Consider the following 24,806-nt stretch of genomic DNA (forward strand, 5'->3'; position numbering starts at 1 on the left):
CCATCCCTCTGAGGCAAGGCCTGCCCCTCCCCTGTGCTGCCAGTGGGTCCTCAGGTCAGTATCCGATGTGTTGTCACCATGGCAACCTGCATGTCCCTGTCTCAGGTTTTGAAAGGTGGGGGCGGGTGAAGGAGGGAGATGTCCAGTGGCCTGGATTCAAAGGTCACCACTCTATGCTGGGATTTTCTGGCTCTCTTGGGGGTGGAGGAGTGGGGTCCTGCCTCCCAGTAATCTCATTCTGTTGGAGGAAGATAAGACAAAAGGGCCAATGCAGGGAGGCTCTGGGGCCTGGCAGAGAGGCACCACCATAGGACTCTGCCAGTGGACTTGACACAGGGGCTCAGGCCCAGGCCTCGAAGCCAGAGACACTTGGGTTCAAGTCTTTCATCTCCACTACCACTTAGCTTACTGTGGGGCCACCACTTAGCCCTCTGAGTTCAGCATGCTCCCCTATCCCCTGTAGCCTAACCAAGGAGATCAAAGTTAACCAGTGGTGAGGCATACTTAACTCTTACTAGTCCACAGGTAGAGGAGCTTCAGGGTGAAGCTTGCAGACCTCAGAATCACAATGACCTGGGTTCAGATCTGGCCTCTACGTTTATCAGCCAGGTGATCTTAAGTGGGTTGCTCAATCTCTTTGAGCCTTAGTTTTCCTGTCTATGAAATGGGCATAAAACAACAACCAAACCTCACTGGTTGTTTTGAGGGTGGGATGGGCCATGAAGAGAGAGGGTACATAGCCATGCCCCACACATGGCAACTATTCAGAACCGTCACTGCTATTCCCCCCTCTTAGAGATAGCCCTGCCTTTAACATCACCTCACTGGGTCATTTCAGGCAACTTCCTTTCCCTTTAAGGTTCCAGTCTCCCCGTCTGCAAAATGACCACAGGACCACTCAGGCTCCACTGGGCTCTGAGGTCTGTGTGTCTCAAGCAGCCCCCACTGGGCCAGACCATTTCTATTATTATATAATGACGCCCTTCCCCAGGCCTGGGCTCCTGAAACCCGAGCTGGTGAGGGACATCCTGAGTGGTTGCCTGGCAACGGAGGTGCTAGCTGGGAGGCTTGGGTGTCAGAGTGTCCAGAGACACCCCCTCCTCAAAGGCGTGGGGGAGCAAGAGGACTCAGGGCAAATCCCTGTGGGCAGCCTGGGAGGGACTGCCGCTCCTCTCACACCTGCTTGAGCCCAGCCTCACATACCTGCTTGAGCCCAGCCTGTGTCCGAACACTTTCTCAGAGTGAAAGCAGCCATTGGCCTGGGATATTTTTATAGGTGGAGCACGTGGTCAGCCTCAGAGAGAGAGAAATCCGAGCTTCTTTGCACTGCTAACTGATACAGCCACTGTCACCATCGCCCTCTTGCTGGAAATCAGCTGCCCAAGTTTGCCCCAAAGCCTGGAGAATTCCCTGACCCCTTTTGGGGGTGAGGGCACAGAGGCTGGCTTCCAGAGATCCCAGGGCAACTTGGCATGGGGCTCAGAGCCACACCTGACATATCACATCGTCCTATTCACTTGGTCCGCTGCAGAGCCTCTCCCATATTTTTATTCCTTCACCTATCAGATTTGCTACCAAGCATCCATCCCAGCTCTACTGTGCTCTGCCTCAGTGACTTGGGGCAAGTCACTCAATCTCTTTGCCTTGGTTTTCTTATCTGTAAAATGGGGATAATAAGAATACCTGCTTTGTGGCATTGTGAGCAGACCAAGAGATGATGCATATGTGAAGTGCTTGGCGCCAGGCTCAGCACAAAGAAAACGCTCTGCAAATGTTAGCTTATGATCATTAATTGCATTAAATTGTTATACCGTGCAGACGCCATGCCAGGTCAGAAGAGAGCACTGCCAAGCTTTTTGAGACAGGAGCTGTATCTGGTTCCTCTCCATCCACATCACATTGTGCATCATAGTAGGTCCACGGAGAAGTGCCAAGCAAGTGCAAATGAGAAATGAGCCATTTCCCCTGAAACTACCCCCTGCTCCGAGAGCTGGGCGCCCAGACAGTAGCTTCAAACATCTCTTTTAACTCCAGATAATCCTCAGACACTCTTAGGGCTGCAAAGTTGCCAAAATGTGTCTAAAAACTCTTAAGTTTTCAGTCTCTGTCCTCTCTCTGTGTGGAGTGGGGGGAGCAAGTGGGCTCTTGGTACACCTCAGGCGGACTTAAATAGCAAGGCAGACAGATGGTGGAGGGATCGGGATTTGGCACCCGGAGGAGCCCAAGATGAGATCCGCCTCACATCTCACACCCTCAGCGCCTCCCTGGCCTCACCCTGGTCCTGGCAATGTGTCTGGGTAACCTGTGTCAAGCAAGCCACTTGCCCCCTTTGAGTCCAGTCCCCTCATCTGTAAAATGGGCACTTTGCTCCCACTGCTCCAGGGTTACAGACAAGGCAACGGGGGGTGGGGGCGTATACTGTGAAGAAGCCCTTCAAAGAACAGGAATTATTTATAACAACAAGATAACATTAAGGAAGAGGCTGGGCCGGTGGCTGCAGCTCTCAGGGCCTACCGTTCAGTCAGCAAATCCACATTGGGTGCCCGCCAGCCCTCTGGCCTGGGGCCGTTTTTAACAGCAGGTGATGCAGCCAGGCTGATGGCTCCAGAATTTTATCCTTGGCTTCTTCCAAACACAGGAAGGGGCTGCCATCTGCTTCCCTCCCCTCACACACAGCCCGCCAGGTCAGTCAAAGCCCCCACGGCCTTTCCCTGCTCAGGGCCTTGGCCTCGCACCTGTCAGCCACATGAGGGAGAAGAATCCCACTGGGGGTTCCCTTAGAGGTGTCCTCCTGTCCCACAGACCACATGGTTACTGCCGGGGGACGGGGGGAGGGGCACAGGGCTGGTTCCGGGCCTGGGTGTCTATTTAGAGCCTCAAGGCCAAAGAGCACAGCCTTGAAACTCAGGCCCTAGTGTGAATTCCAGCCAGGCTGCACCCTGGCAGTGTGACCTTGGCCAGTGACCCCCACCTCCTGGAACCCCATTTCCTCAGGGGCCTGTTCTGCATATTAGTGAGATAATGCATGGAAAAGGTGGATACAAGGAGCGCACCTGGTAGTAATAAAACTTTACTGCCCTTATGATTATTTTCAGCACTGTTGCTGTGACTTTGATGCCATTATTACTTTGGCCATCTCCCTGCCAGGTGTTATCTCATTCTTCTACCCTATCCATAGGCTGGGGCTGGGGCCATAGCAGCTGCTCATTGCATGTTCTTTGCCTTTGAATTTAAACACAAATGTTTGTTGAAGAAGTGGATGAGTCCTGATCCAGGAAATCTTGTTCTTGCCTGGTTCCTGAGATGAAGGTACAGGTTTTCACAGCCACTTTGCCATGTGTCCACTCAACGGGCTTTTGTTATGTGCCAACTGTGTCTGTCAGGTGTACTGGGAACTCGGAGATGGACGACTCTTAGAGGCATGAATGGTCAAGCCCCCTGAGGGGATCAGTGGACTCTGCCTGGGATCAGCATAGCGTTTACTGAGGAGGAGGCTCTTGGGGTGGGGCTCTGGAGGATGAATAAGAGTCCGCCAAGCAGAGAAGCAGAAGGCAGGGAATAGCCTGTGCTAAGGCATAGCAAGTGGTCATAGCAAAAGGCAGCTCTGAGTTGGACTTTTATTATTAAAACAAGAAAAATTCCCCACATAGATGTTTCAGTGGCCACAAGATAACTGACTGAACCAAGGACACACAGGTGCTCATCGGGTTGGAGGATAGGGGGTGTGATGAACCAGAGAGGCCCCCTCCCCTGGGCGCCAATCCAGTGTCAAAGACTTACCACAAGTCAGCATGTGAAGGTCTCTTGGAAGCCGTGTAGCCCAACCTCCCTCGTTTACAAATGGGAAAACTGAGGCCCAAAGAGGGGAGACAGTAATCAATGGGTCCTTTTGAGTTTTGAACTAAAAAGCATCTATGAACACTCTTAGAAAATGCCATTCTGCTGTTGCTGTCATTTGGTTCATGCTACATCTGAATGGCAGATTTCCCTGAGAGCTAAAGTCATCTGCTGGCATGGTTTGGGGATTCAAGGGCCACCCTGCAGACGGCTGCAGAGACGTGCTGAGTGACGAATCTGCCACAGGTCAGCCTTCTGTTCTGGAGCCTGCACAGCTGCCCTCCTTGCTGCACACCTGCCTCTCAAGCTGAGACAGTAGCCCCCCCGCCCCTAGATAGGAAAACTCTCCATTCTAACCCATCACTTCCTTATACCCCTACACACATGGGTGTGCGTGCACACACACACAGGGTCTTATTTCCAAAATGCACACACTCTACACCTCAATCCCAGCCCCATTCAGACATGTGCAGGCAAGCCTGTGCACAAGCATGACCCTGCTGGCCGGCACAGACACACATGTACACACGCATGCATAGAAGTGAATGCCCAGTGGACAAGAGGAGGCAGGGATATTCAGCACAGCACCAAGAGTCATCAGAAAGCATCCCAGCTGGGAAAGCAGAAGCAAGCGGAGCCTGGAGGGGCCGTGGCAGGGGCTGACGTGAATGTCTTCAGGGGTCTCCTGAGGCTTTGGAAGCCTCTCAGCTTTTAAGCACTGAGGGATATGGGCAGAACTTGAACCTCCTTCAGAAGCTAAACAAGTCAAGCCAGGATGCAGGGAAGAGGAGGCTCATGGCTGGTTCTTGGCACGAAGTGAAGGGGAAAAAATAAAAGAAAAGAAATGAGGAGGGGGTCTCTCCAGGGTGTTCTTCAGGCCTGCCCTGCCTGCTGCTCAGGGTTGGGGAAGGGCCAAGCACTCATGGAAAACACTGTCCAGGATGAAGTGGAACGATCCCTGAAGCATCACGGGGCTAGATGAGGGTGGGACGCTCAGGAAGGTAAAGTCTCTGACAGGTCCCCATCAGCACCTGCTCTGTGGCCTTGGCCAGTGGCTTCCACCTCAGGGCCTTTATTGCCCTGTCTATCGTCATTCCATCCACAGTGTGTCTCTGGCTGGCCCAGCTCTGGGCTGAGCCCTGTGCCCTGAACTCACTCACATTATCCTCCCAGCACCCCTGGGATGGGGGCCTGTCATTACCTGTTTTAGAGATGTGGCTGGCAACTGAGGCCAGAGAACTGACTTGATTTACCCATGATCATTCTGCAGAGTAAGGCATCCCACCTAGCTCTCTCTGCCTTTAATCCTCAAACAAAGGAACTCTGATGGGAGTCAGGTGAAACTCCCAAAAGGAGATGGCACGAGGAACTGCAGATCTGGGGACCCAAAGATGGGATGTAGAAGGTAACTGGCAAAGAAGAGGGGAGATGACATTCCATCTGGGGATCCCAGCCACACAGCAATGTGCAGGTGGGGCTTTGGGGGGCTTGGCCGGCATTCGTTTCCAGGGCATGGAGTCTCAGCATCAAGCCTGTGGCTCTACATAGCTTCAGCAAGCCTGGGGTCCCCTGGGCCTGCGTCCCCTGGGAGCCTGCATTCGCATCTGTCCCCATGCAGATGGCTGGTGAGAGGAGCTAGCGGCCCCCACCCCCACCCGCACCCCCTTCTGACGCGGGGACTAGGCTGCGCTGGGGAGTGTGGTGCGGTGTTATTTTTAGAAGTGGCACCATCTGTTCAAGGTGCCGGGTGGATTCTGTTCGTCTCCGCAGTGGCCAGGGACAGCCATGCCAAGTCAGGGGAAGAGCTGCAGAGCTAGTCGGGCCCCCACAGTCACACTCTGGCTGGGATGGTCACTAATCAGAATGCTGACCTGCTGTATGTGGGCGCAAACATGATTCTACAGGCCCACAGGGCATGAGCTTCTGGGGTCTGAGGTCTGGGGCTGGCAACATAGAGGATGAGCTTAAGGTAGAAGGCACCATGTGCCCCCATACACCCCATCCTGATCCCTGGGCCTGGGCCCAGAATCCTGGCAGATTCTGAGTGTCCTGGCCCTGACCTGCAGATAGGGGGTGGGGCAGAGAATGGAGAAGAGGCAAGGAGAGACGAATGATGACCAGACCATAAAGATGTCTGTGGCACGCAACACTGGGTGTAGCAGAAGACAGGAGTCTGCCCCGTGTGGCCCAGAAGGGCTGGGACATCTCCCCACACTCAACCACACAGACTCCACTGTGTTCTGCTGCCCGAGTGGCCGCCGTGTAACCCTCTGATCCAGAGCAGGGGTTCTGACAGCAGTCTGCCTGGGTTCAAATCTGACAATTATGTGACCCTGGACAATCTCCTTAACCTTGTGAAGTTTCCATTTGCTCATTTTGAAATGGGATACCAGTAGCAGTTACTTCCGAGGGCTCATGTGTGGATTTTCTGGTTTAATGTCTATAAGGTATGACATGTTGTCCAGCCCTCAGTAAGTGGGTATTTGACATAAGCTATTTCCACCATCTAGTTGTCCGGTTTCTGCTTTGGAAGCTGACTTCACCTTGAGACCAGCTGTGGCCAGTATCCCTCTATAGTCCAATTGCTTTGTCAATCAGGGAACATTGACATAGCACTGGTGAAGGCCCATCCTGTGCTGGGGCTGGGAAGGCCCTGTTCTCAGGAAGCTTAGGGTCTAGTCAGGGAGGAAAGTGGGCAAAAAGCACCCCAAGGCAGAGGGTGAAGGGTGTAAGTATGGGAGTTGAAGAGTGAGCCCCAAGTGCTGGGCGCGCAGAGAGAAGAGGACTGAAATTTAGAGTAGGGGAATTGGACAGAACTTCACAGAGAAGTCAACATTAGGATGGGTCATGGTGAGTAAGATTTGGATCAGTGGAAAAGCAGTGGTAAGCCATTCTGGATAGAGGGAACACGTGGGAGGCAGAACCACGTATTAATTGTTTGTAAAAGGGCAAGGATTTCACTTAGACCAGACCCAGAGAGGCTGGCTTGGAGCCAATAAGGCAGGATCCTGGAAGCTGTGGTCATGAATCTGGGGTTTTAATAGGGATGAGGCCTGGGTGTGGTGGCTCATGCCTGTAATCCCAGCACTTTGGGAAGAGTTTGAGACCAGCCTGGACAACATAGTGAGACCCAATCTTTATAAAAACTTTTAAAAATTCGCCAGGCATGGTGCCTCACACCTATGATCCCAGCCATTGAAGAGGCTGAGGCAGAAGGATCATTTGGGCCCAGGAATTTGAGGTTATAGTGAGATATGGTCACACCATTGCACTCCGGCCTGGGGAACAGACTGAGACGCTGTCTCTAAAAAAATAAAATGAAAAGAAAAATAAAATAAAATACGCACTGGGAGCCAGTGAGGTTTTTTAATCCAGAGAGTGACATGCTTAAATCCAAAAGGAGGCATAATGTGGTAGTTTTAGAGTTAGGCATACCCCAATTCTGCCACTTGTCATCTGTGTGAGCTTGGAGATGGTGTTATTTTATCTCTCTGAGCCTCAGTTTCCTCATCTTTAAAACGGGCATAATAATTCCTCCCTCATGGGGTTGTTGTGGGATAAGATATGATGCAGAGCCTCACATAGCTCCTGAGACATAGAAGCCACTCTATATGGCCATCGCTGTCAGCATCATGCTCAGGAGAGTGAAGAAGGGTGGTGACTGGGGAACCTAGAGGCCAAGGGGCTAATCAGAAAGCTGTGGACAAAGTAGAGCCAGGAGCCTGGGAGGCAAGAGAGAAGAGGGAACCCAAGGCCTTATGCTAATGCTTCCTGGGTATAGACACCTGTCTGGAGGGCTCAGAGTAAAGGGTGACCCAGAGGGTTCAACTCTGAGTGCTTAGGAGGTTCTTTAAATGCCCTAAGTAACACAGAGGTCACAGAATGGTGAGGACATTTGGGGGAGCCTGGAGGACCTTTGGAGGGGACATTTGGTAGCCATAGGAGAGTCAATTCTGGAGCTTGGGAGAAAGGACAGACTGGCGAGGTCAGTTTGGAAACCACCCATGCTGGGATGAGAGCTGATGCCAGATATTGCCCATGGAGGTAATGCCCATGCAAGGCATTAAGAAGGTCAAGAGCAGGGCCATGGAGAAAGCCTATAGTTAGCCCAAAACAGAAGCCTGGGCAGACATGGCCAGAGAAGGAATAGGAAGAAGGATGGGAAGAGACATCAGCCACTTGTCATCTGTGTGAGCTTGGACATGGTGTTATTTTACCTCTCTGAGCCTTGTCCATGGGCAAGGACATGAAGATTGAAAAGGCCCCTGGGGTCAGCTGATTGGAATTATCTCCAGAAGGGCCTGGCCTAGCAGGAAGTGGCATTTGGATGGCCAGGGTAGGGAGCTAGAGATGATTTTGAGCCAGAGACTAAGCAACAAGAGCAGGGCAGGATTCTAGGCCCCAGAACCAGGGGAGTGCTGGCTATGAGAGGGAAGGAGCCTCAGAGGGGAGAAGACAGGAACCTCAAAGCACTAGGACAGTAGTTCTGTTGGTTTAGAATCTCCAATTCCCACCACCAGCCACATTCATCTATGCAGGGCGGGGGCTGCAGACCTCTGTTTTGATCAGCCCTGTTCTGAGGTTCCTGTGCTCCACCCAGAGAAGACTTTATCAGCAGAGGAAGGAAAGGATGAGCTTTGCCATGGGGGGAAGGAATGGGCCTGCTCTCAGCTGCTCCTCTGGCTTCTCTGCCTTTTGATCATCTTCAGGTCTAAGGCAAAGTTGGTAGCCACAGAGAGATCTCTGGCTTTCTGCCAAGGAGACTCTGGGTGGAGGTAACCTGCGCTCAGGTGTGGAAGGCAATGAGTGTCCAGTCAACAGGCCAGGGCCACCTCTGCTTTAGCCTAGAAGAGATAAACAGTAACTGGCCACAGAAGTGAAAATGGAAAGACCTTCAGCAGTACGCATGTGTGAATCCCTGCCGGTACCTGCATCATTCTGAATCCCCCACTCCTTTGAATCCAAGAGTCCTACTTTCTGCTGTTTTTAATCTCTCTTTCTCAATATAGTCAGATTTCCTAGCTTCTGCATTCTCAGAACACATAAAGACTTTCCCGCAAGCCTTGGCTTCCTGTTTCTCTGATCTAGACCCCCAAGGACTCAATCAGCTGTTCAAAAGTAATCTCCCAACTTAGACGCATCTTGTGGCACCGCTGTGGGTGACTTTTTTCCTCCTCCACTCCATGTAGGAAAGAATTTAATAAATTCAGTCAAACCGAGATGCCAACACTTAAATATGCTCCCAGTCCTGGCAGAAACCTGAGGGAAAGGACCATGAACAATGCAAAAGAATGAATCACTAATGGAATTTCTGGCAGCAGTGGCAGATGGCACTGATGGACCGAGATGAGTCCTCAATGCATGCACTTAAGTGACCCTGAGTGGCCTTTTGCATCGTATCATTTTATTGGCTCAGGCCTGCCTGCTGGAGCGGCCCCATATCCTGAAAACCAGGCTTTGAGCATTAGCACCAAATATCTGGGATCAGCTCACTGCCTGCTCACAGAACTCATAGAAAAGGCCCAGTGACCTCCCCAGCACCCCCAGATTCACAGGGACACCCCACCCTGTTGGTCTGCTTTACTGTCCTAGGAAACTCAAGGGGCACTTAACCCTCTGCTCTATGTCAGCACCACAGAAGGTGGACAGCTCCTCCGCTTGTTGTTCTTAAAAGCCCACCCCCACATCCCTATTCAGCACTGGGGCCTTGAGGACAGCTCCCAGCGGAACTGGTTCCCCAGGGCCAGCTTCTTTGTCCTGGGAGGGTTACTACCTTTCAGCACCAGGACCACGTGGACAGCTTTCTCTCAGCCTCTCTGTTCAGCCTGCAGGGGACAGAGGGCCTTCGGTTATCAGGTTCCCTGACCTCAGCCACCCAATCCCTCCCCAGCACCCACCTCCGCCCATCCATCAGCACTTCATCTCCAGAGACAGCTCATGAGCCCCAGCCGGCTATGGTCAGAGGTGAAGCCTGAGGACTTGCCAACCAGCCAGTGACCTGTTATGTGTGGTTAGAACACTGACCATTGAAGAACTCTGTACTTCACTGTGGAAACCAAGAAAAAAGGCAGGAGCCTGATGTTCTGAAAAGAAAGGTGTGAGTGGGCCTGGGGATCTCTTAACAGTGCTTCTGTGTGAGGGAGAGCTGGCCCCACTGACCCAGAAGAGTTCCACCAATCACTGCATGCTCTGCCTTCGCTGTAAAACGGGGGGCGCCAGCAATACCTGTCCGTAGGATTATTGTGAAGGATTAAATAAGTGTGTAGAATGGTGCTTGGCACATAGCAGGATGATGATGATGTTGCTGCTATCATCATTTTTTATCCTTTTTCCAAGCCTCTGCTTGCAATCCCTGGGGACAGGGCAAGAGTGGGAGAGAAGGAGGTGGGTGAGAGCAGAAAGAGACAGTCACTATGGCCAGTCAGGCCAGTTAGGATCTGGAGACTGCAGATAGCCAGCATTGTAAAGGAGACCTAAAGAAGTTCAATGCTTCTGCAGAAAAAGTTGGGCAGGGCAAGAGATGAGGCTGAGGGACAGCCGAGGGATTTAGCTAGAAGCAAAGGACAATATCCAGCACAGTTATTTCCTCCCAGGCAGGGCTTTCATCCCAGCTTTCCCACTGCATGTCCTCTTTCTTGCAGCCCAAAGTGAAGGCTCTCCAACACTTTTCTGCCTCAACCAGGCTTTCTTGCCTTCCATCTGCTAGTGACAATCTCACTAAACTGTTTTAGCTTCATCAGAAAACTTGCAAAAATTCTTTAAAGGGAAGATATCTAAACATGGAGTGCATAAAGGGCAAAATTTTGGAAGGCAGGAACTGCTGTGCAGAGGCCTGAGGGGGGACAGCGAAAGCAACAGGCAGGAGGTGCATTCTGGCCAGCTTATGCCTTCCAGGGTCTAGGGAATTCTCCTTCCTTTAGCCTCCAGCCAAGCAAGACTCAGCCTGCAGCTGGAACACCTACTCCTGCCAGAGATGAGGTGGCAACAAGGAAGCCCAGGGAACTGTGTGTGTCCTGAGAAGCAAGGATCAGGGAGTGGGAGAATTTTTGTGGATGGTGCTAAAATGGCCCTTCACACTGAGCATTGTCCAGCTCACGTCGTCACTTTACAGAAGAGGAGATGGACGGAGGCAGGAGAGAGGAGGCCCTGGCCCAAGGTCATCTTGCAAGTTGGTGGAGGCAACGTGACACAGAGGGAAGACAGGCTTTGGACTGAAGCAGACAAACTTGCACTTGTCAAGTCCTATCTATATGCCCTTTGCCATCCATGACCTCGCTGAGCCCCAGCTTCCTTGCCTGTAAAGTGGGGACTATCATACCACCAAGCAATTGCTGTTAACAGTAGTGGTCAAGCCAGCAGTGGGACCCAGTGGATCTGGTTCCCAGACAAGGACCATTTTTGGTATAAATCCTCCCAAAATCTAAACCAAAAATTGTATAGGGCTCAGGCTGCAGATTCTGACCATGAGGTTGGGGTTACCTTGGGGCTTTTTGTAGCAAAGTGACAAAGAGGTTTCTGTGGCAAAGATGTTAAACAGCATGAAGGAGGTTCTCAGCATCTCTCTTGCTTTCCTCATAACCCCTGTGTCCAGGGAAGGGCCTGAAATACAGCTCATTAGTTTTATTGGATGGTTATATGGATGAATGAATTGAGAGATGGATACATAGATGGTTGGATGTACAGCTGATGGGCAAGTGGGTAGGTGGATGGCTGAATGGATGAGTAGATGGGTGGCTGAATGGATGAGTGATGAAGAGCAGATGGATGGATGGATGGATGGACAGGTGGATGGATGGATGGAGGACCTAAATAGAAGATTTTTCCCCCACTATCTAGCATTGGCATTTTCTTTGGAGAATGGGGGTCAGTGGAGAGAGTTGACCCAATGGTAAGTTAGGGACTAGACCTACCCTCCTTCAGGCCAGTCATGAGATTGAGAAGCTGCCCAAGAAGGCTTGGGTCCCTCACTGCCCACCCCCAGGCCAGCTTCTGCCACCTGTGCCTTCAAGGCTGATGCAAGGCTGTTTCTGTGGGATTTTTCTTTTTTTTTTAGATTTTCCTTTTCTGGTTAACAGAATAGGAGTTGTCTAAAAATAGCACTAAATTTGCTTCTGAGGTATTCATTTTCAATTCCCTTCCTCTTTCCCTGTTCTCTCTCCTCAACTGTGAGACTTTGGAGCTGAGATTGTCATCATCAGCTTTGATGTGCATGCACACACACGGTGGGGCTTGCACATTCAGAGACAGGTGTGGCACAGTACCTCTGGCTCACACACACACACACTCATGCTGACATGCTCCAATAGACCTGAAGGCATGCCTTGTCCTTCAGGGTCACTCACAACAAGCACACATCTGCTGATACACCACAAGGACCCTCACACACACAAAAGCATGGTCACTTACAGCCCCAACCTAACACCACTCTTTATGACACAGCTATGTCCCAGCCCCCATCCCACTTGCACTGACACACTCACCATAATGCACTTCCACTGACCCTGTGCACCCACACTGATCTAGCTCACCCACACTCACTATCAGGCTTTCTCTCCTTACACACACGTGCAGAGATTTCCTTCCCCAAGCAGGGATGTCTCAGAGCGTGGCTGAGGCTGACAGGGTGAGGATAAGAGATGAGCTCTTATTCCTCTGTCCCTGGCTGAATTCACTTGTTTTCCTGGACTCAGCACAGAGGAGGAGGGCTCCTCCTCACTGGGGAAGTGGGGCCTCAACAGGAAGGCCAGAATTTGCAGCCAAGAGAGGAAAGCGAATGTCCCAGCCCATGAATTAGAGATAGTTCAGCAAGACCAGAGCGAAAAGAAGCTAGCTTTGTTTGCTGTACCAACGGGCTGGGGGCTCCCCAACGATGTGAAAGGTGATGGAGTCTGGTGGCTGTGACAGAGTCATATCTGGGTTCTATTTTAGAGACGCCACTGCGGGGATAGTCTGGCTTAGCAGCAGGCAGAGGAAGGGAAGGAGTTAAATTATCATAGAACTGTCACCATTTAACAATTGCTTCCTTCTTGCCAGAAACCGTGCTAAGCTCTATCCCAATTAATTCTTACAAAACCCTGCGAGGTAGGCTGTGGGAAGACAAAACCAAGGCACAGAGAGGTTAAAAAGCCCTGCCCCAGTTGTACAGCAAGTATCCGTCAGAGCCAGGCCTCGGTGGCCAGGGATCTCCAAACTGGACTTATGTCCCTACCCCAGTCACTGCTCCCAGGGGTGACTCAAAGGAAAAGGTGACTTTAAAAATACGTATCAAGGTGGCTTTTAAATTCAGGCCATCTTAAAACAGAAGGATTTCGCGTCCAAAATTATTTTTAGCACCTAATTCGTTTGCGCCCGTCCCAGCTACATCCTTCAGTTAGGGTTGGAAAAGCTGTTGGTTTGGGGGATTTTTTTTTTTTTTTTACTTTTTAATCTTTCCTTCGAAAGACAGATTCTTTCTTTGTTAAATTAACCCCAAATATATATAAATATGTGTGTGTATGTGTACACATATATACATATATATTGCTCCTTTCTCTGCCAGCCTCTCTCCTGGCAAATACTTTTTATTAAGGCACCCCTAGCCTATTCTTGAGTCATTGAAATGTAACAATACAGACTCATTTAAATGCTAATAAGATGAAGCTGAAATGCATAAATCCAATGTTATCAGAATGTTCTCCTGGATTCTAATGGGCCTGGTGCATCAGAATCTGAAGGGACTCCAGAGAACACTAACCCAATTCCTTCACTTTCCCCAAGTGGAAACTGAGGCCCAGAGAGGCAATGGGCTTGGTCAGGGTCACACTGCCAGAGCTAGAAAAGCAGGAAGGAGCTTCTCACCTGACTTGCACCTCAGTTGGCTGTATGACCCCTAGTATGTTGTGCAACCTCTTTGGACCCAGAACTGGCTACATGCCATGCCTAAGCAGGTGTGCCCACTGCTTAGGACAAGTGCCCGCCTGCACAATGTGGAGAGCTGGCTGCAAGTGAACCGCATCACAAGCATGAGGGTGGCACACCTGGGGGAGAGAGGGCAGGACACTTGAGGAAGCCAGTGATGTAGAATGTCTGTCCCAAGCCAAGAGTTGGGTCTCACTGGGTCCTTGCAGCAACCTGTAAGACAGACAGGGTCATTTCCACTTGCCAGAAGAAGCCCAGCAAGGTTGGCTGACTTCTGCAAGGTCACACAGCTCATTGAATCCCTCAACCCTACAGTGGTGGGTCATGTGATGTTTGGCTGTGGCAGCAAGAGCATCAGAATCTGGTGGGGCTGTGGCTGAGGGGACAGCTGCCTGCCCCAGCCTCACCTCCTGCCAATGCCTCTTTACAAGGAAGAGAAACTGGGGGGCAAGGGATGCATTTTGAAGGAAAAACCATGACTACATATTTTGATGTCTTTCACTGATCCCCAGAAAGCCTTTAAGGTAGACAGGGGCTGATCTAATATCCGTTCACTCATCAGCATTTATTGAGTGCCTTCTGGATGCCAGGCACTGCACTGGGTGCAGAATAGACATGCCTACAGCTCTCATGGAGCTCTCAGGCTCCTGGGGCAACAGGACAGTTAAGCAGGCCCAAGCAATAAAGTTTGAAGTGAGGGGTGTGAGAGTGGGGAGCATTTATTCAGTCTAGGAGGCCAGGCAAGGCTTCCAAGGAGGGGACAGTGGAGCTGCACGGGACAGCAGCTGATAGGGAGGCAGAGGCCCAGATAGTGCAGCCTTCTGCACAGCTCCGTGGCAGACGCAGGATTCAGGCACCTGGTGGGTTCTGCACAAATACCTTGTCTTCGGTTCCGTCAATCTATCAGATGATTGTAGTGATACTGCATCATGCAAGTGCTTCTGCGCCAGTAGACCTCACAATCTTCAAACAAGTCAGAGCAAATACCAAAGTTAGCACCACAGCTTAGAAGGAAAAACCTAGATGTCCAGGACAGGGATGACCTTGTGTAGGAGTCTGTGAGATGAAGAGGGAGGAGCCAGTCACATCAGAAGAAGCGGAGAAGGGATGATCGATCAGTCACCTTCAGGGCAGAGTTCTGATTTTTTTTGGTTTTTGTCTGATTTACAACTGATTTTGTTTTCCCAGAGTTTTGTCCTTCCGTTCTGGCTCACACTCATCCCTTCCTGTCCCTCCCAAATTTTTACTGACAAATAGTTGTACATTTCAGTTTCTTCCTGGTTCATCTTTTGACTTAAATCGTGATGTGCCTCCAGAAAAAAAAAAAAAAAAATCCTACTCAGAATTGAGAGGAAAAACTTTCTCTCTTAACCTGGACCAGGTCAGGTCTCCTGCTGGGGCATCCGCAGCATCTGGGACTTTCCACCACAGCAAAGCCATCAAGTCAGGGAAGTCACTGAGCTAACTGTCTCTCTTCCTCACTGTGGGCTCATGGAGGGCAGAGACCATGTCTGGGTTGTTCAGTGCCTGGCACTGAGTGGAAGCTCAAAACACATCATTGAATGGATGGTTGGATGGGTGGGTGGGAGGATGGATGGATGGATGGATGGATAGTTGAAGATTATTGCTCAGCAGTCATTAAAATCGACAGTAGCCCATTAACTCATGCCTACTGTTGTGATCACAGATATAATTGCTGCTAACGGTTCTCATAGCTTGTACTGTCAGAGATGTAATTATCAGTGCCTGTAAGCCACGCCACAGGTAGCAAGGGGACAGATAGAAAACAGCACCTCGGGTTTAGAGAGTCCCTTGTGGTTTGCAAAGCATTTTCATTCACATATGGCACTTCGTTTAAGCATCTCAGGAGAGAGAGTCACCAGAGGAAGCAACAAAGCATCCTGATTAGGAGTGTGTTTCTGGACCCAGACTGCCTGGGTTCAAATCCCAGCTCCACCACTCACTGCCCATGTGATCTCAGGCAACTTACTCTCCCTCTCTTGGCCTCAGTTCTCTTGAGCCCTCTTATGTTCTAAGGGGATAATAAAACTGCCTACATTGTAAAGTAGTTGTATGGATTTACAGCAATAATCAAAATAATTGCTCAGTGCTTACCCTGTGCTGGACTTGGTTCTAAGTATTTTACATGAAATACTCATTTGAACCTCATAACACTTATGAGATAAATATTATTCTCTTCCCCTTTTTGTTAAGATAATGAAACCAAAGATAATTTGCTCATTCATCTGGGAGGTGAAGGAGCCGGAATTTGAACCCAGAAACTCTAGAGCCCCTCCTCTTAACCCCTGCGGCACCTCTGAGACAGATGCCGCGTCCTGAGACACCCCCTCAGGATCACAGACTGATCTTCCAACTGCACCAGTAAGTCTAGGGCAGGTATGGGGGTCACAAATGTTCACCTGGCTTTGCCTTCACCTGGCCTATGCCTGTTGCTTGACCACCAAGGACTGAGCCCTCCTGCAGCCCCAAGTCAGTCCTGAGTTCCCTTTGGACAGAAAGTCTGCATCTCTTCATCTCAACTCTTGTCCCTGGGAAAGCAAAGCCTGTTCTGGAAGGTTCCCAGTCAAATTACCTCCTCAGCTCTTATCCCCTAGCTGGGCTCCACCTTCCCTGGGCATCTCAGACCCATGTCTCCTCGAAGCCCCAGCCACTGAAAAGGCCTAGAGCCACTGCAGTGGCCTGGAGGAGCCCCAGCCTCATTAACTCCCTTCTTCCCTGAAGACTCTGCCCCTGGGCACCTCACTGTCCTTGTCTTATTCCAGTCATTTGTTTTTTCTCTACCCAGATCCCTGAACTTTCCTAAATCCCATTTACACTGAGCAGGCAGTGGGCAGGGCACTGCTGAGCCCAAAAGCCCCTGCTGCCTCCCTGTACTGAGCCTGGTGCGAGGATCCCATAGGTGCTGGAGGTCTCCTCTTGCCTCCTGCAGCTGCTTCTAGCCTGGCAAGGGGACTGTGCTGGGGGTCTGCACCAGCTTCTAGCAGGGGAAGTGGAACACTCAGCCCTAATCCCAAATGCCAACGCTGTCCCTGGAGAGGCCCGGCATCCTAGACCAGGTCCTAACCAGCCCTTTCTTACAGGGTGGAGGATGAGAGTCCAAGATCTAATATTAAAAAGGTCTTCCACTTCCTGACATTTCTCCACTACATGACCTTAGGCAAGTGACTTCACCCCTCTGAGCCTCATTCTCTTTATCTATAAAATGGGTATAATTATAGTATCCACCTCAGAGGGTTGTAGAAACTTGGTGAGAGATCATCTGTTTGTTCTTTATTCATTCATTTATTCATTCAACAGTTATTTATTAGGCCCCTACTAGGAGCCAGGCACTTTCTAGCCAGAGCAGCACAAAAACCATACTAAACTCCCAGCCCCCTAAAATTTACCTTGGATGGATGACACTATATATAGAACTCTTAGCCGAGGACCTGATACATAGTAGATCCTCAAGAAGTCGGGATGGGAGGTCATTGTTGCTGTTCTTACATTCTTGGTCCCTGCCTCAAAAGCGCCTCCCAGGAATACACTATTGGGGTCAAAACTCAGGGGTTCTGTGGATGGTGTATGATCCATCTGTGGCCAAGGAGCAGAAGGAGGTGAGGCACCAAGCACACAATTTCTTTGGCATCTCACATCTCTTCTTGAGGCATCCTATCCATCTGTGTGCTACTCTGTAGGACACCTGCTAGTCCCAATGTTCCTGACCAGGTGTGGTGGCTCACACCTGTAATCCCAGCACTCTGTGAGGCCGAGGCAGGTGGATTGCTTGAGCTCAGACTTTAAGACCAGCCTGAGCAAGAGCAAGACTCCGTCACTACTAAAAATAGAAAAAAACTATCTGAGCATCATGGTAGGTGCCTATAGTCTCAGCCACTTGGGAGACTAAGGCAGGAGGATCCCTTGAGCCCAGGATTTTGAGGTTGCTGTGAGCTATGACACCACAGCGACTGAGCAAGACTCTGTTTCAAAAAGAAGAAATAATAATGCTTCCTACTGCACCTTTGAGTAAAAGTGTCCCTTCTCTAAGGCATTAAAGGCATCTCTGTGGTTTCAGCACCCCCTGACCCGTGACTAGGAAGCCCCACACCCTAGGTGAAACACAGGATTTGAACATGGTTTATAATTAATTCCCAGTAAATTCAGGGCTGGCTGGGACACGGGGAGGTGGAGGGGAGAGTGGCTGTTACTGTCCCCATTTTACAGACGAGAGCCCTTGCCCAGGGTCCCACAGCCAGGATTTGGGAGAGCTGGGATTTGAGCCCAAATCACTCTTCTTCTGGATCCTTTGCTCTTAACCACTGCCTGGCTCAGTCCATCCACCAGCCTGGGCTCTTCAGAGAGAAGGGTGGTAGCGCCCCCTAGGGGAAGGGGAAAGAGCTCAGGGCTGGGGGCCGGGAACCCGCCCTCTCTTGTCTACCTCTCTCTCTCTCCTCTGGACTCTGGACAAGGGCCTTTCCCTCTCTGAGCTTCAGGTTCCTTGGTGGGAGAATGAAATTAACCCTAGAATTTTCAGCTCCCAAATCTGTAAAAGACAAAAGGATTGTGAAGAAGAGGTTCAGGGCAGGAGAGGAGTTGGGGCTGGGACAGAGGCCTCAGTGCCACCTTGCTCTCTCATCCCCTTCCCCCTCACTGCCCTGGACCCAGGATGGCCAGCTGTCCCCGTGCCAGGCCCAGCCGAGCTCAGCAGGGGCCCTTTGTCACCCAACGCTTGCCAGGGCCTCAGCCTCCGGTGTTGGGTGTCCGGGAGGATTGGATTCTCTCCTGGCAGCCCCACAGATGCCGCACTTCTGCAAGGGTGGCCGGGCGGGCAGTGAGAACCGGAGCTCCCTCCTCCTGCCGGGCTCCAGAGAGGAAGGGTCGGTTGCTGTCCGTGGTCCTGATCTCTGGGGGCCGCCAGGTGAGGGCTTCACAACCTGAGCTCATGCTGGGGACAAAGATCTGGGCACAAGACCTTCTCATGGATATGCGTGAGCTGACTTCTGTGGCTGGGCTGAGGGCCTTAACGTGGTTGGGGGCTGCGGGTGACAGTGGGGACCTACTTCGCATCACCATGCTTGTGAGAATAGGAGGGAGTGTGGGAGAAGAGGAGGTGAGGGTGGGGATTGATAGCATGGGTGGTGGGGGACATCTGTGGGGGGGAGCCTAGGGACTGTGTCCAGAGGGTAGATGTCCCAGACTGTGTGGGCTTGGGGCATATGTAAGCATGCTGAGGCTAGTGAGAGAAAGAGGGAAACCAGGTCTGGGTGTGCTCAGAGGGCCTATGAGTACAGGTATTTTTGAGGGAAGGGAGCAAGGATGTTAAGTTATGTGCTTAGAAGTATGACAACCTGTGACAACGTGAAGGTGGGGGTGTCCATCGGAGTGGTGTGAAGTGGGGCCCCTGTGTCAGTACAAGTGTGTGGCAGTGAGGCAGGGCCTAAGAGGGTGCGCTGTGAGGTTGGTGTGTTACGTGACACAGTAGACAGCTGGGGTTAAAGTGTGTTGTGAGGCTGTGCCTTCAGAGAGCATACTGTGGGGTGCCCAAGTGAGTGCTGGTGCCATCTGCATTTGCAGCATGTGCTGGTGGGTGAGGGTGTTGTAGGAAACACCTGAGCCCAGGCATGTATGTGTGTGTGCATGGGACCTCCCTGAGCACCTGTCCCACGAGGCTAGACCCTTGTCACCCACTCTGTGCTTATCCCCACAGGAGCCACTGCCCCTGACCATGTAGATGCCAGCTCCAGGGAGCAGCATGGGCCCCGCTGAATGGAGACTCCTGGGTCTACAGCCCTGAGCCCCTCTGGCCCCTGGATTTCGCCCCACGCCCGGGGACGCCCCCTGGAGCTCACCACCACTGTCGCCAGCCCGCCTCGGCCACCCATCCCCCCGGGACCTAGAGTTGGCCACCCAGAGCTGCAGCCATCCGGTGAGGGTGTGCTAAGGACAGCCACAGCAGCCGTCACCTCTTGTCCAGCGCTGACCCTCGGGCCCACCCCGAGCAGGGACTGCAGGAGACATGGGTGATATGACCAACAGCGACTTTTACTCCAAAAACCAAAGAAATGAGTCGAGCCATGGGGGCGAATTCGGGTGCACGATGGAGGAGCTCCGCTCCCTCATGGAGCTGCGGGGCACCGAGGCTGTGGTCAAGATCAAGGAAACTTACGGGGACACCGAAGCCATCTGCCGGCGCCTCAAAACCTCACCTGTCGAAGGTAGGTGCAAGAGGCTCAAACCCAGGGCCACAGGTCAGAGGGCCACCATCTGCGTCAGTCCCCATGGCCATAATCACAACATTTAACAGCAGGGGTGTCTCAGACACAACCAGAGTGACCATTCTAGTGTCTAGTGTCTTGTCAATAGGCCAGGGAACAGGATCTCACAAGCTGGGCTCTAACCCAATACACCTGCAGAGAGAACCACAGGAGGAGAGCTGGGCCCAGGGCCTGCTCCAGCAACAGGGTGCCCAACTGGCCCTATGGGACAGTTCTCCAGCTGCACAGGGCAGGTTCAGCATCCTAAAAAGCTGGCAGGCATCTGGTCTCCAAGGCAGGTGCAGGAGGGTGACCAGGTCAGACCACCATGGGACCTGCATCCAGGCCCGGGTAGAGCTCCTGCTTCCCACACTTAGCCTACTGTGGTTAGATTAGGGGTTCTAGCTACATGGGCCCCATCCTCCCTTTTTCCAGACCCCAGGAATTCCCTCAAGTGGGCTTGAGTATGGAACTGCAACATTGCTGATATCCAGCTGATTCCAGCTGCCCGTCTGCCTCCCCCAAAGCCAGACTCCAGTTGGCATCACTGGGCTCTGGAGCTCCATGGCAGTAGAGCGCTAGGCAGACTAGGCAGCAGGAAGATGGGCCGCGATGGGAAGGGTGACAGATGCCCTAGGCTGTCCTGTCCCGGGCATAGAAGAGGGGCTTTCTTTTTTTTTTTTTTTTTTTTGAGACAGTCTCCTTATGTCACCCTGGGTAGAGTGCCGCGACATCATAGCTCACAGCAACCTCAAACTCTTGGGCTTAAGTTATTCTCTTGCCTTAACCTCCCAAGTAGCTGGGAGTACAGGAGCCCACCCCAACACCCAACTAGTTTGGGGTTATAGTTGTCATTGTTGTTTGGCACGCCCAGGCTGGATTGGAACCTGCCAGCTCTGGTGTGTGTGGCTGGTGCCCTAACCACTGAGCTACAGGCACCGAGCTTGGAAGAGGGGATTTCTTACACCTGCCAAAATGAACAGACCAGGGATCTCCAGAGAGAGAGGGTTTCAGCACCTGCGGGCTTTCCTGCAAAGGGCCAAACCTAGGTCATCTGCCACGAGGCCGAGAGGAGGGAAGCTAGCCCCTGTTGGGTACCAGAGCTCAGAGTTTGGTTACTTGTCCCAACACACCTTCCCCTTACTGGAAAGGAGAAGAGTTCTCACATAAACCCAAAGGTATGGGGCTGAGGCTCTCCCTGACATTCCCCCAGCCCTGCAACTTACGGAGAGGCTATAGCAACCCTCAGTTTCTTCCCCTGGAAAATGAGCCAATGCCTACCAGACAGTGCCTAGTGTATACCTGGACATACAGTCGGTGCTCAATAGGTGGCAGCCATGATTATTCTAAGGAGAAGGGAAGGGCCGTCTCTTCCCCAGGTATAGTGCACACCCTGGGAGCCAGGCAGCCTCTGGACTGGAGAAACCTGTATCCTGGGCACTGCTGGACTCTTGTCCTGAATGCATGTCCTGCAAAGGCTACTGGTGCCCGCCAGGGCCAATCAGGCACCCTCGGGAGCATGTGTGCTGCACCCCACTGTGCCCAGCGTCTCCCCAGTATCTGTGTCCCTCTGTATCAGCTCGTCTGGGTCTGGAGGAAAAACTAAGACTGGTTCTTCTTCCCACACTAACTACTCTCACTGGCATGTTGCCCACGGACTGAGCCTGGGAAGTTTAGATACACCTTCTTGCCTGCTGCTCTTTTATTTTGGTGGGAAGGGTGGGACCAGAGGAAGCAGCCTTTCTTCACAGTGTGATTCCAGCTCAGGGCTTGAAAACAGCCTCATGTGGCCCTAAGATGGGTATCAGCTCTGCTTGGGGACTTTTGGCCTCAGCCTCATGTGGTCACCCATTTCTGCTAATAGCCTCCACCATCAGGATGGATCACCAGGCCTGCTGGAAGGCAGGGTTGCCCGGGTGGCCTTTGCCTTTTGAGTGGGGACCAGGAGATTCACTTGATTAAGAATTCTCAGTCAAGAATTCTTAAATGTCTCTGGGCCCTGGTCAGACCCTGATAGAAGCTGTAGTTCCTGTCCCCAGATGCAACAGATGTGCCTCACAGTATTGTTGGGTTTCTAGAACCACTCAAAGCTAGGCCATGGACCCCAGGTTAAGAAATCCACCCTCCTGTCCCATGGGAAAGCTCTCCAGGCCCTAGGGAATTGAGCAGCACATAGCCAAGCTTCAGCACTGTGCAGGGCCATTGCCAAGTAGTTCCTGGATCCTGCACTCTGTACTGCTGGGGGAGCGTGTGCGTACCTGAGGGCAGGAGCCCTGTCTGCTCTCCTCGTACATCCAATGCCTACCGGAGTCCCAGCCCACAGGGCGCAGCTCTCAGATACCTAAGCAGCCCAAACAGCAGCAAATGATGGAGACCAAGTGCAGTAAGGGCCCTGAGACTCACAGGAGTGATAAAAGCTAGGGGGGTAGTGGAATTCAAGGAAGGCTTCCTGGAGGAGGCATTTGGACTTGACTATAGAGGAAAGAGAAGGGAAGGCATGTAACATGGCCTAGAGCGATGTTTCTTAGAGGGAATTCCACAGAAGAAGAGTATGCTGCCAAAAGTTGGGCTTTATATGGCAAATTAAGGACTCAGTTTTCTCATCTGTAAAATGGAAATAATAATGACAACTCTGACTATTGCTGTGTTGCCTGCCAGCTGTGTGGCTTTTGGCCTTTCATCTGACCTCTCTGGGCATTTGTTCCCAAATTTTTCATGAGGACCAAATGAGATCTCTGACGGGAAAGATCTCTGGGAAGGAGGAAAGCCCATCATAACGTCTACTGGAGTTCCTGCCTCATTAGTCCCTAGAAGGATTTCCCATGGTACTGGGAGAGGTAGGGCTGGAAGAGATTTGAGGAGAGGCAGAGAGCACGATACTCTCCTACACTTGGGCGACCTGGGTTCCAGACCCAGCTCTGCTGCTGACAAGCTTTGGGACTCCCAGCAAGTCACTCAGCCTCTCTGCACCTCCATTTGCACATCTGTAAATTGGGGGTATTAATAGTGATGACCTCACAGGGCTGTGGTGAGGACCAAAGTAGCTTAGAACAGTCCCTGACACATGGGTAGTTCTGTATGGTAAGAATCTGCCCCAGAGACTGAAGACCTCCATTTCCTCAACTATAAAATAGGTTGTAAACATTAAATGAGATTAGGCCAAGTGTCCAGCACCTAAGAGCTCAATAAATGCCAGCCCTTGTTGTTGTTGTTTCCACAATGAGTCTCATCACTCAGGAAAAAGCAGTCACGTTCTCCAGAAGGGTGGAATGTGACTGTCCTGGATCTGCTCATCGGGAACACAGTTCCCAAGGCTGCTCGGCATCCTTACTGCACACGTTCCTGGAAGCAGGTGTTGTTATCCCATTTTGCAGAGGAAGAGTATGAGGGCTGAAGGTCACCACACCACTGTTCATGTCAGAGCAGGCTTTGAACACAACTCCATGTGACACCACAGCTGTGTGTCTCCAGCTCGGAGCCAAGAATGTCCACCTGGGAACAGCACTCCGAAGCGTCCATTGTCAGGCCTGAGTAGGATGGGACCGCCAGGACAGTTTCCTCCCTCTCCCCAAGTGCAGCATCTGTCTGGCCCTCTTTTGACTTAGAGACATGCTTGGCCCCGGCTCCAGCCCCCAGTTTAAAAGCTGCATGGTCTGTGCTGTGCTGGCTCCAGACGGGACTCGAGCTGCTGTTCCCAACATGCCCTACCCCTAATCCACTGACGTGAGCAGGACCTGGCCTCTGAGTCACGCTGCAGGAAATGCTCCAGGCCATGCATAAATTAGCCTTCCTGCTCATGTCCAGCTAATTTTAGGCAAAAAGATCTTTGCAAGTGACAAATGGGGACTGAGGCCATGAGGAATCAACTCCCACCCAGAGCACATGGGCTCGGCTCCCACGGCTCAGCATGTGGGGTTTTCCACCTGGAGGACCAACCTAGGTGACACCCGCGAGGCCAAGGGCAGCTCTGCCCCATCTGAGCCTGCTGCCTGTCCGCCTCCACTGTTGGTTCTGTTCCATTCAGATTAATACCCTTCCCTTCTGCCTCTGCTGTTCCCATTCCTTTCACTCCTTTCCAGCCTGGGATGGTAGAGTTCCAGAGACCTGGGTTCAAATCCTGAGGGGCTTTCTCTTCAAGGGACATGGGGAGTATTAAATTTAACCTCTCCAGGGCAGTTCCTGCAACTCAAAGGAGTAGGACACCAGCCCCATATGCTGGAGGTGGTGGGTTCAAACCCAACCCCGGCCAAAAACTGCAAAAAAAAAAAATTAACCTCTCTGAGCCTCAGTCAACTTACCAGTGAAATGAGGATGAAAGGGGTACCGACCTCATAGGGACGGTGTGAGGATGAAGTTAGGTAAGCCACTGTGCAAGGCAGACCCGAGACCCTTAGCAAATGATGTTCATTGTCCTTGTCCTTATTATAGCAAAATGTTTCCTTTTTAAGAAACAACATGCATAGTCCCCATCCCCATGAAAAACTTAGGCAATCAGATAAGGTGATGATGGTGATGGTGCCAACAAAGAGTTAATGTGCTAGCAGAGAAGGTGGAAAGATGGGCGAGTAGTGTTGGGTGGTCTGGGAGGCCTGGAGGCAGGAGCTCGGTGTCATTCTCCACCGTCCCCAGCACCAGGTACAATGCCTGGGAACTCTTTCCTTCATGGAGAGAAGGAGGGGAGAGACAAGAAGAGGCAAGGGATGCCCTGCTGGCCCTCCTGGTATGGGACAGAAGGCTGAAGGCCTGGGATGGACATAGGACACCTCGTGTCACCCATGGAACAATTGGCTCCAGCTCCCCAAGCCCAGCGTGGCACTG

General features: G+C 51.7%; 1 protein-coding gene across 4 annotated transcripts in view; it reads left to right on the forward strand.

The window, feature by feature from the left end:
- ATP2B2 (ATPase plasma membrane Ca2+ transporting 2) overlaps positions 1–24,806 on the forward strand; it is a 180,557-nt gene that overhangs the window by 32,862 nt on the left and 122,889 nt on the right. For all 4 annotated transcript variants that reach the window (XM_012802532.1, XM_023510638.1, XM_023510639.1 and 1 more), the window contains exon 2: positions 19,442–19,949. In XM_012802532.1, coding sequence (XP_012657986.1) covers positions 19,751–19,949 — 199 coding nt within the window. In that variant the 5' untranslated portion in view covers positions 19,442–19,750. The remainder of the gene's footprint in view (positions 1–19,441; positions 19,950–24,806) is intronic.

The sequence above is a fragment of the Otolemur garnettii genome, unplaced genomic scaffold (assembly GCF_000181295.1).
Source record: "Otolemur garnettii isolate 467f Iridium unplaced genomic scaffold, OtoGar3 scaffold00015, whole genome shotgun sequence".
Lineage (NCBI taxonomy): Eukaryota > Metazoa > Chordata > Mammalia > Primates > Galagidae > Otolemur > Otolemur garnettii.